This window comes from Elgaria multicarinata, chromosome 2 (assembly GCF_023053635.1).
Source record: "Elgaria multicarinata webbii isolate HBS135686 ecotype San Diego chromosome 2, rElgMul1.1.pri, whole genome shotgun sequence".
Taxonomy (NCBI): domain Eukaryota; kingdom Metazoa; phylum Chordata; class Lepidosauria; order Squamata; family Anguidae; genus Elgaria; species Elgaria multicarinata.
The window spans coordinates 127,673,601-127,685,647 of NC_086172.1; the positions used below are offsets into that span (position 1 = coordinate 127,673,601).

A 12,047-nucleotide genomic window follows, 5' to 3' on the forward strand; every position below is an offset into this window, starting at 1 on the left:
TGAATATGTAATGTGCTGCTTATTTATTTCATTTCTATACCACCCAATAGCCAAAGCTGTCTGGGCAATTCACAAAAATTTAAATCATACACTGCATAATTCTGTATTTCTGTATAAAATACAGAAATTTAAACCACAATATAAAAGTACAACCAGAATAAAACAGAGCAGCAATACAGAGATTTAAAATACAGATTTAAAATGGAATTAAAAGACTAGGATGATAATATGCTAAAATATAGGAAAATAAAAAGGTCTTCAGCTGGTACTGGAAAGAGTAAAATGTAGATGCCAGGTGAACCTCTCTAGGGAGATCATTCCACAGTTGGGGTGCCACAGCAGAAAAGGCCATCCTTCTGGGAGCCACCCACCTCACTTCTTTTGGCAGGGGCTTACAGAGAAGGACCCCCTGAAGATGATCTTAGGGTCTGGGCAGGTACTTGTGGGAGGATGCTATTCATCAGATAGCCTAGCCCCAAGCCATTTTGGGATTTGAATGTTAATACCAGCACTTTGAATTGAGCTTGGACATGGATTGGCAGCCAGTGCAGCTGGAAAAGTACTGGCATAATATAATCTTCTGGCCAGTCCCTATTAACAATCTTCCTACCCTGTTTTGGACCTACTGAAGATTCTGGACTGTTTTCAAAGCCAACCCCATATATAACACATTGCAATAATCCAGACGAGAGGTTATCACAGCATGGATAACTGTAGCTAGGCTGTCTCTGCCCAGATAAGGACATAGTTGATATATCAGCCTTATACTGTTCCATGTGCAGGCTGGCCTTTTCAGCTGAACTCTTCTAACAGCACCTCCTTCCATCCCTGGAACACCCTCCCCCAGCACAGATCAGGGAGCATATCCCCTAACATGTGAATGGTCTCCCTATACTTCAGCCTTTAGCAGCACATGTCATCACATTAGTACTGAATATTTTGGCCCTGCCACTAGGCACAAACAAGCTTGCTAGCTTATCCTTAAAGCAGATTCAGAGGGTGTGGAGGTTTCAGGGTGGAGAAAGAGAAGGGAAAGTGCCATTGCGTGAGTGGATGTTTACTTACATAATCTTGGATGTAGCCCATTATTCATTACAGGGAAGTCTGAGTGGTGGGTTTATTAAGTTCAGGCTGTTCTGTAACTGAGCTCTTGAAATGGTGAACAATGAAACACTTATTTAAACAATACAACTACAATCCATAAAATCCCAATATTAATAATCCAAGTCAAGAACTGTAAAAGAAGTTCAGTATAAAAAGTCTGATTTGCATCCAATCAAATAGAACAGCAGATTTAAAACTAATGGCAAAATGTTTTTACTCCATGAAATGGAAAATAAATGGCCATTCTTTTTGGTTTGTAAAATCATGTAATATATTACATCTTGAGAATTGAATGCATTGCAGAGCTATCCTAGATCACCTAAGTGAAATCTGAAGATGATTCTGATGCTAGCTCAGATGTAATGCAGGTGTAACGTGACACCATGGTTTAAGTATTATGTCCACAAACAGAAGTAAGTTTCTCCCTCCTCCTCTGGCGAGGCTGTAAGGAGGACATCAGAAACAGCCTCTTCCAGTTTTAAACTAACTGGAATTTCTTGTTACACTCAAACTGGGAGAAACTGTAGTTAGTTTAAACTATGGTTTATTCAAACAAGCAAAGTTCAAACTATAGTTTATGATCCTGACTTGTTTGAATAATCTGTAGATTAAACTTGACAGAGTGCAAAATACTTGACAGAGTGCTACAATAATTAAGCATGTGTTAATCTCTGATAGGATTTTAACTAATTGGTTTTCTTCAATTAACACTAAATTTACTGAAGAAACCTTCAAAGGTGAAGGCAGGGTTTTTTCTTGTCCTAATAAATATTCATCTGTAACCTAAATAAGCTTTCTGAAACAATATTTTACAGAAATGTGGTTTGGTTTTGAGTTGGAAGAGAGTTCAAGGAGCATCTGGAAAACTTCAAGGTATGTACTTTTTCACCCATTGTGAAGATATATGCAAGCTAGATGTTGTTAGACTCCATCTCTCATCATCCCAGCCAGCATGGCCAGTGATCAGGGGCAATGGGGAGTTGTATGCCAAGAAACATCTGAAATTGTTCCCCACTTGGACTAATGGTTATTGATATGGTTATTTTGTCGTTTGATCCACTTGTGCTATCTGACCAACTACACTGTACCAACACAGTAGTTAATACTGTTGACTACTATCAGATTGCTTGGCAGTATTCAAGAGGGCTCACTTTTCTTATCCTGACTCTTTTATATAGTTACTTTGCAGCAACCCTGTGTTTATTAAATAATGATTATAATTGACTGGTTGTGATGGGGTTTCAGCTGAAAGTCAATATCTTAGGATGGATGCAATCTACATGCTCTAAGTTGTGGTTACTTGGATTTATAAGACTGAGCTGTAGTTTTTCCAGAGACACGTAAAAATATTCTTTAACTGGGCTCCTGCCGTCCACATTGTATAACAGCCCATAAAACAAACCACTGACATAGATGTTTACAGGCAATATTATGTTTGTGCGTGCAGTTGTATGCATGTATAACTTTAAACTGTATTTTCTAAAATCTCAACGATTCACCCCTAGCCTTTGGGTTTTGCGAATATAAAGAACCAGAATCCACACTACGTGCACTCAGATTATTGCATGATCTCCAAATTGGAGAAAAGAAACTACTTGTGAAAGTTGATGCCAAGACGAAGGCTCAGCTAGATGAATGGAAGGCAAAGAAAAGGGCTTCCAATGGGGTATGTATGCTGTGCGTGATTACACTAAATTAGAAGGGGAAATGATTACATTATAAAGAAATGTGATTGTTATTATGTGCCCTTCGTTCTTGAACCTGTTTCACTTATTCTGTTTTAATCTGCTGTGCTGACTTTTTTATGCCTCTTCCTTTAGATGAGTACATCTAAAATGGTTTCTTTGTTTCTAATTTTCACAATCAGAATTTTGAGTAAAAACCTCAGAGTTATCCAGTTGATAACAAACTGCATTTTTTACTTAAGTTTATAATCAGTTTTCTCTACTGATAGAGATCTGCAGTTGGAGGCTTCCAGGCCAAATTTGACCATCTTAGCGAAACAAATTGGGCATCCTAAACCCAAGTAGGATTGCCAATTGTGGAGTAAAAAATTCTGGCACTTAAACATCCAGTGGTTTTCAGGAAATGAAGTATACAGAAAATGCTTTATTCCTTTGAAGTACTACATCCATATGTGTTACCAGGCTGCCATAGATAACCCTATGACAATCTAGGCTATACCTAAGTCAAAAACTCAAAATATGAAAGTGCAAGCAGAGCAGTTAACTCAAGCAGACAAGCTTAGCCAGAGTACATGTCGACTCATATGTATAATGCATGCGCAGCATATTAAAGAATTAAATTACCCAAAAAAAGTATTTTAGAAAGCACATGTCTTATAGGTGAAAGGGAATACTGAGGCAGATACGAATCCCAAGAATGGTCTGTTAGCCCTTGTAGAGCAGATAAAGTGAGCCAGCTTACACAGGTGTATTATATCAGTCTTGCAACATATAAAAATTTTCAAATCCCTTTTTTGGAAAAAGGAGTAATCTCCGAAAATGTATAGTAAAAATACAGTTTTTCCTGGGATTACACAGCATTTGAAATGAAAACCCAAACATGGGGTGGGGGGGGGGAATGGGAATTTTTATCTTGCTGTAACTTCAAAGAAACATAATGGCCCTGTTGATGGTTAAGCGTTTTGAGTTAAACATGACAGTTTAACATGCCATGTGAGTCATGACTTAGCATGTTGTCATGACTAACTATGGCGGCTGCATAACCACAGTTTACACATGCTCACTAATCACTTGCTGCAAAAGGGTTAGCGGCCTAACAATGGCTTAGCGTATCATCTTAACAGGCCTATCAAAAAGTAACGGCCACAGTTGCATAGGAGCTTTTCCTTGCTTGTTCTCTTTAGAGATTCTAACAGACTGAAGACAAAGCAAAACAAAAAAAGAAGAAAACAATGTACAGCTTTTCAGTGAACATTTTATATCTTCCACCTTTGTTAATTTGTGCTAGAAATTTTGCTAGGAATCGAGCCAGAGCTTGTGCTTATGGCCAGAGCTCTTCCAAGAACGTGAGAAATAAATGATCTCTGAACATCAGTAAGTGCCTTTTTTAACTTAGACTATCATAAACAGTCTTGCATAGCCTGTAAGGTGGCTATACTCTACAGCAGCTTCCGCAATCACCTAATTAGGAGGTCATGTTGCACCTTTCCCTATGACAGCCTCAGAGCAAGGAAAAGGTAAATAAAGACCTCACTGGCAGAATATGATAATCTGCTGATCGAAACATTTAATTTACTAGGTCATGATAAGTCACAAAAGGGATTCAAATGGCAGAGCTCTCTATAAAAGAAGGTTTATGGTGCTGAACAGTTGCTCAGTAGTTGTCAAAAGGAGTCTTTCATGTATTGTGAACTTTTGTGTGACAGAAGTAGTTAAAGCAAATTGTTTAATGAGTCAAGTCCTGGGTTTAATTTACTTATTAAGATTGAAGTTTGGGAGTTAGCCTCTTTGCAATCTCTAGACAGACTGGAAAGAAAACTTTTAGTTTTATGTATGAACTGTAGAACAAGGAGGAAAGATCACTTACATTTTCTGTTGCCCTTTACAAAGATATAACAATCAGATTTTTCTACAGATGGAAAAGCTCTGATATTCCAGCCAAGATTTAAAGATCTTCATTTTGGAATTAAGTATAAAATGCAGTTTTATTTTTAAAATGTGGAGAAACTAAAACAGGCAAACATCTGAATCTAGTTAATTCCCCATCCCTGACTAGCACTTTTGCTTCCTTAATTTCTTTTCATACCACCTAGTCATCACCACCACCTTCTAGGTCTTTTCAAGCTTTCCTCTTTGACATGACAGCTTCTGCTCCAGCTGAAATCCCCTCCCTCCTCCTGCCCCTACTTCTTAGTTACTGCTGCTCAGTGAGCCTCTTTCCCTTTCCCATTTTCTGTTCCTCCACCTGGCATTTGACTGGATACACTTCTTGGATTCTCAGGTGAGATTCCTTTTTGTTTTGTTCTTAAGCAAGAGTTTAAATTTTTCAACTGCTAAAGTCGAGTCTGTGAAAAAGAAAAGATTAACTATCCTTCCTCTTTTAATTGTAGTTATTTTAAAGGTGTAGAAGTAACTATTAAGATCGGTGAAGTGCAGCTGATGGGTTGGAAGTATTTTTCAATGTCATAAGCAAATTCTTTTTTCATATTAGTTTCATATTAGCCAGGCTGTAGTCTGAGAATGGCCTTGAGCAAGTTGACACTTGGCCTCAGGTTATCATCTGTAAACGAGAACATGCATAACCTAAGTTGCTAGCTATTTGTTTTGTTTTGTTTTTCTTTCCTTTCTTTTCTAATTGTGAATATTAACAAAATAGAACAGAAAATACATTGTGAAAACGGGGTGGGGGGATGACATACATTACCGCCCAGAGAGCTTCTGCTATTGGGTGGTATAAAAATGTAATAAATAAATAAATATATAAGATTATCATTGATTTCCATCACAAGGAAGCAGTGGGGAGGGAGAGGGAGTTCTTACTCCATTTTACTGTTTGATTGTGTGATTATTTTTTTTACGTTTGGAATTGTTGTATGCCACCTTGATCCTGTATAGAAGCAGGCTAAAATGTTTTAAATATGTAAATAGTCAAGGACAGTAGGCAAAAGTTTTTATCAGAAATAAACTTAAGTCTAAATCACATATTCCAAGTCTTACATGGAAGTTTCTTGGAATATTGAAATTCAGCCATTAAGCCATTATATGACATTCTACAAACAAGTAAATTAAATGTACATAATGGTAATTTATTCACATGTACTGTTGTCACATATTGTGACCTACATGCAGAAATCTGTTTTCTGTTCTAGACAACCTTTGTGTACAAGTTTGGTAATGTGTGATGTGACCCATTGGGTAGGTTTTGTATGATGCCACTTTGTGTGTATTTTCCACCTCATCAAACAGTAATGCTTGACCATACAGAAAAGGGTATTTCCATGAACATTGACATACAAAGGAAGTTTAAAATGACTATCCTATTATGCTACATTTACAGCATAAAACATGTGAATCCATACTAAATTGTTTTTTTTTACTTTGACAGAGAATGCACATATTGTAGAGTAGTAATCTCTATAGCTAAGAATTTGTAACTGGTTTTAAGAAATACACTTTAATTTCATTTATTTCATTTCATTTCTATAACGCCCAATAGCCAAAGATGTCTGGGCAGTTCACAAACATTAAAACCATAAAGTGCAGTTTAAAGTTTGGTGAACATTACAAGCAGCCATCCCTCCTAACTTTGAAGCTGCGGAGGAGGGTGGGATTGTCTGAGCAGTTGCATGGTGAATCCCCACCCCCTCCCCAGCATGAAAGCTGGGAGGAAGGTAGGGGTTGTTTATCAGCTAAGTGGTGAAGCTGCCCAAAGAGCCATAGCTACCCAGGGCCAAACAAGAAAATCTTCCTCTTCCCCCTCTCCTGCACTACTATCTGAAAGCACCCTGTGTATTTTTGGGAAAGACTGGGTGCAGGAGACTGTTGGACACGGACGGTGTCTTCATGAAGGTGCACAGGGTACGTTGGGACAGCCGTACCCAACAGCATGCACCCCATATACCCATATGCCTTTTCCTGAGAGAAATGTCAGCAGGTAAGGGGCTTGACTGCTGTGAAGGCTGGCCAACAAAAATGGTAGACAGGTAGTTGTACTGTATGAAAGGTTTCCTGTTCTAGACCTCTGGCACAGATATTGCTTCAGTTATTTTTATTGCTTGGTAGTTATGTGCGCTTCCAACAGTGAATATAAGAGGCTGATGGAAATGCCTTATGTGAAAATTGAGGAGATATATGGACTTTCTGTGTTTGCTGTAGATTTCTAGCACCCTTTTCCAATTTTGTTTGGTTTCTTTTGCTCAACCCTGGCATCAGTGCTATCTGGGTTTGCTAACTAAATTTGTATGTTTATGCTGTAACTTGTGTATTACCTTTATTTAGCCAGAGTAAGCTTGTAGTTTAAAGCTGTTTGTTAGGATGTTAAGTACACTTAAGACATCCAAGGTCTAATTTCATGTAGCAGAGCTGTCCAGAGCATATACAGTAAATATTTTGGACACTGTTCTGCCATATCCTATAAGCTTGACTTCAAGATTTGTATTGTTTCTTAGAACTCCAGGCCAGAAACTACGACTGATGATGATGAAGCCCTTGATGAAGAAGCAAAGAGAAGAGACCAGCTAATTAAAGGGGCCATTGAAGTATTAATACGGGAATATTCCAGCGAGCTCAATGCCCCCTCCCAAGAGTCTGACTCTCATCCCAGGAAGAAGAAAAAGGAAAAGAAGGAGGACGTATGTGTTTTGATTTTGGACACAAACAGATTTACTTCATCTCTCCCTACATAAGGGCTAAACCTTGTGCCAGTACATTAGCTCAAAAACATCTGATGAGAATACAAATCAACAAGCCTTGATCTTAGCAGCAGTTTTCATGTTTCATACTGAAATTAAATCAGTTCTATATGCCAAACCCTGTGGATGTTGTAGGTGTGTATACACAAGGGTTGCAATGCCTAGACTTCTTGGAGCTACAGGTTTGAATCTCAGCAGGTTTGATTCAACCTTTCATCCCTTCAAAAATGTATTAAAGTAATTGCAATTTTTTTTTAAGATGGGAAGATGCTTTTGAGACCCTAAAAGTAGAGGTCCTGTCTGTTATGTTTGATATCTTAAAAGACCCAAGTCACTGGGTCATAAGGGTTTGCACTGGTGTAATAGCCAAAATTCAGCTGATTGCTAGCACCTTGAACTTTATCCATTGTCCTGTTTTAATTATGTTTGTGCACATAACTAAGGAGTTCTTTGTTATTCTTGAGATATGAAAGCCATGCTATTATAAATGGGTTTGTTAACATTTGGCTGTTGTACCGGCTGACTTCCATATTTTTTTTAATGTAATGTAATGTTCAGCCTAAAATGCTGTAATCCATCTTCAGTGCATATCCTGCTAACGATTGGGCCTTTGAAAAATTATGTGGGAGAAAAACAATAAGGCCTAGTAGTAGTAATTCCAAATAAGACTTTGAAAACACACTATGATTGTTTCAATGATGGGCTGTAACACCTGTCAACCCCAATCACAGCTAGAGTTCCGAAGTAAATTTTGGTCTGGGTCTGCAGCCCTCTTACCAAGCTGCATATTATCTTCTGTACTGCATTGCTAGCAGGCAGTTAAATACCTTGGCAGCTGGTGAAGTGTTCAAAAAACAGTGCAAGAAGTAATACCTCACCATGGGAGTGAGTACACAAACTCCTAGCCCTTCTTTTAACCTCCAGTTAACCTGAGGAGTAAGTCTTGCACCGAAGTTGTTGCATTCTGGACCTCTTTCTAGGCAAGTTGTCACTCTTTTAAGTTTCACCCATGTTCTGGATTGTGTTTCATATATATAATTTTTTTAAAAAAGCAATGTTATTGAGAGGCTTAAGTGTTGAAAGGCTGCTTTCTGCAAGGCCACTTTACAAAAACTGAATATTGAACTTCCTCCTTTAATATTGCTAGCTTAGGCTGATCCAGAGCCATGCTTGATTGAACTTTAAATTAGTGTGGTCTGTCAATGCAAAGAACTACCTAACTGTGTCCTTATATTCCCACCACTGGGGAAGATGGAAGTGCATCTTGGATATCTAGGGATGCAGACGGGACATGAGCACGATGTCTCATCTTTATCTCTTAGGAAATGGGACTCAAGAAGCTCTGTGCATGGTGGGGGAAGATTCTTAACAATAAATTGGAGTGGGTGCCATGCAAATCTGGTTTTGAGGCACTGTTGTCCCTTTTATTGAGTGCTTATAATCCCGACTGGTTCCCTTGCCCATTCTGTCTGTTGAAAAGATGAGGGATAATGTGGGAGATTTGAGAATGTGGGGTGGGGAGGGGAAATGGCAAATCTGACTCTTGATTTCAGATGTGGGGAACCTCGCTAATTTGCAGTAACTGTTGGGAATCCCCATTGAGATTATTGAATTTTGCGAATTAGCGAGTAAGAAACAAAACCAGGCTTAAAACATCACAAAAGGCACTGGCCACTGATTAACAAATGTAGTTTAGCTTGCAAGATTTCCTAGTTTGATAATGTCCTGTAATTTTAAATGGAGACATGCCAGGGTGAGGTGGCACTCACTAAACCTTTGCTGAGAAGTAGATCAGTAGAAGGAGAATTAGCGAGGTTCTTCTGTAATTTTGTTGAGTCAGACCAAAGGTCACAGCAATTCAATATTGCTTATTCTACAAACATACAGAACATTGTTTTTTTTCAGAGTAGTGTGCAATCTATTTTTTAAAAAAAAAATCTCCGTGGATTTTTCCGCAGATTTTCCGCAGATTTCCAGTGGCCCCACTGATACCTTATCCACTCATCACCAAGGTTCGTTTACATTGTAGGCTTTGACAATGACTATGTTTACTGCTAGTTACCAGATTTGTGACTCGTGTCCATCTAATTTTTTTTCATTCATTTAACATCAGACTGTGAGGTTTGGTACTGCAGAAGGCCTTTATTTATCTCTTACAAGACTGGTACAAAACATCTAACCTTCAGCTTTTCTTTTGGTTCTCCTGTTCCTGTACAGATGGGTTTTAATATTTTGTCTCCTGTTTTTCTCTCCCTACAGGAGGATATAAATGCTATAGAAATGGAAGAAGACAAAAGGGACCTGATATCCCGAGAGATCAGTAAATTCAGAGATACTCACAAGGTAGTATACTTTTTTTTTTTGCAGTTTATACAAAATTAGGTTTTTACAAAATCCAGTTTCCCTGCCCTTGCCCCTTTAGAAAATTTTCAAACACAAAACCATATCACTTAATCATTTTTATAGTAGGCATCATGTATGTCTAAAAAGTCAACAGTGACAAATTCCCATTTAAGGGGGTCCAACTTTGTACTTAACTTTTTATTTTCTATTGATTGCAATGCAGTCTTCTCTCAACACCAATACTTTTTAAAAAACAACACCGTTCTACGTTGCTTTTCTTAAAATTAATCCAAAGTGTGCTTTTCTTAAAATTAATCCGAAGTGGTTAGAACCATTTACATAAGACCAAATAATTAAACTGGGCTGCTGCGTGAAACTTATTCTGACACCCGCAATATTGAGGCAGCTGTAAAACATAATTCAAACTCAGTGTTTTACCGAGCCCTAATGCTTAATTTAAATTTAAGATTTAATTTAGTTTTCTGAGTTGAGAATGGGGGTAAAATAAATTAGGTTAGTGATTATCAGACTTTACCAAAATTTAGATGCATGGAAGAACTGTAAATTCCCATAAAGCTAATCTATTCATTGACCCCCACCATTATGATAGAGATCATATGGTGACTAATGCAAGATGAAAAACACAGCTTGGAAAGTAACATGGAATAGGATGTAAGTATGAGCTTCTGTTTTTTTTTATTATTTATGGATGCCCCCTCAGAAAAATATGCAAAGGGGTAACTGGCTTGGAAATGTGTTTGTACAGCAAATCCTACCTCAGGGTTCCCACCTACAGAAGTTTCTGCAATGTCAATTTATTAATGTGTTCCGGTTGGGAAGGGTGGTGCAAGGGTGGTGAAATGCAAGCTCTGCATGCACTGTATCTTGATGTTTAGCTTCTAATGGAATAATAACTGCCCACCAAGGCCGACGTACTCCACACCAGTGAAATGTTCACCCCTGAAATGAGTGTTCTTTGTTTGCTAATATTGATGTCATGGTTTGAGGTATAAAATGGTAATATATACTCTGGTTACAGGGGAATGCTTATTTGCATATCTGACGTAAAGGCAAAAATGGATGTACCTTGCTGGCAATGCAAAATATTCCAGTATTATTTGGGAAGGAGAACCTGAGGATAACTGTTCCTGAAGATATTTGAAATCAATCAGTGGTGAAACATAGTCTTATTTCCAAGCCCCAACAAGCCACTAAAATATTTTTAAAACATGTTTTTTTAAAAAATGCTTCGCTGTTTCAGAAGCGATTGGGCATTTTACTGCCTGTGATCTATTCTATTGGGGAATATTTTGGATTTATATTTTTAAAATAAATGGAACTAATTCTAATATAAAGGGGCCATTTCATATAACGGGTGGGATGTTTAAAAAGGGGCTGGCTAGTGAGCACAGTGAACCTTTGCATGTTTTTTGGTTAGAGTTTACAAAGCAATAAACAGACTGTTAGGGTGTCAGCATTGCAGGGGGCGTCCATTTACAGCACAGATGAGTCTGAAGAGAATCTAAGGTAAGATTTTACGGCTTTTTTTACCTACCCCCCCTTGCTCATTACTTCAGCTTATCTTTGATCCTTTCCCCATCTCATTTCCTACTTCATATTCTGTTGTTTACATGGAGCAGCCTGTTACTTGAATTTCAGTATGAAATTATGGCTGATTTATCCTTTGGCGTCTTAAAGGCTTTTATTTTAAGTTTCTCTTTTTATTAAGAGCCAAAGTCAAGGCAAATTTTAATCATGATTTTTACTACCAAAACAAAAATAAAAAATAATATCGTTGGGGGTGGAAGGGAATCCAGGAACATAACCAATGACATTTTTATTGGAACAGCTAAAATACTCTGTAAGTATTTACCACTTAAGTATGTAAACTTTTCTATAAAAGTATACGAAATTTGAGGTAAGTTCTGCTTTTGAAAGTTGAATAAGTTTACACTAATATGCCATATAAGATGAAATTATTCTGTACAAGAACACTTCACTTAGAAAGTAGCTTGCCACAGTCCCATATCTTGAACACTTTCACACTTTCCTCCTCATAATGGCTATTTTCTACCATTCTTGAGTATCCTTTTCTTTTGTGAGTTCAATGTATCTAACACCATATTGACTATATTTCACTTTTGGTTCTATTTAGCATGGTGGTTAGATATATTGCTCTCTTGTTTATTAGTTTTGTTACTGTGACCCTGTTTTGGTTCTCTGG

The 12,047-nt window shown here is 37.7% G+C and overlaps 1 protein-coding gene across 5 annotated transcripts in view; it reads left to right on the forward strand.

The window, feature by feature from the left end:
* RBM25 (RNA binding motif protein 25) overlaps positions 1–12,047 on the forward strand; it is a 47,004-nt gene that overhangs the window by 15,116 nt on the left and 19,841 nt on the right. For 4 of the 5 annotated variants that reach the window (XM_063117625.1, XM_063117628.1, XM_063117623.1 and 1 more), the window contains exons 5-9: positions 1,920–1,977; positions 2,610–2,770; positions 7,238–7,420; positions 9,439–9,492; positions 9,740–9,823. In XM_063117625.1, the coding sequence (XP_062973695.1) occupies positions 1,920–1,977; positions 2,610–2,770; positions 7,238–7,420; positions 9,439–9,492; positions 9,740–9,823 (540 nt within the window). The remainder of the gene's footprint in view (positions 1–1,919; positions 1,978–2,609; positions 2,771–7,237; positions 7,421–9,438; positions 9,493–9,739; positions 9,824–12,047) is intronic. The other variant, XM_063117626.1, reaches the window with a different exon arrangement.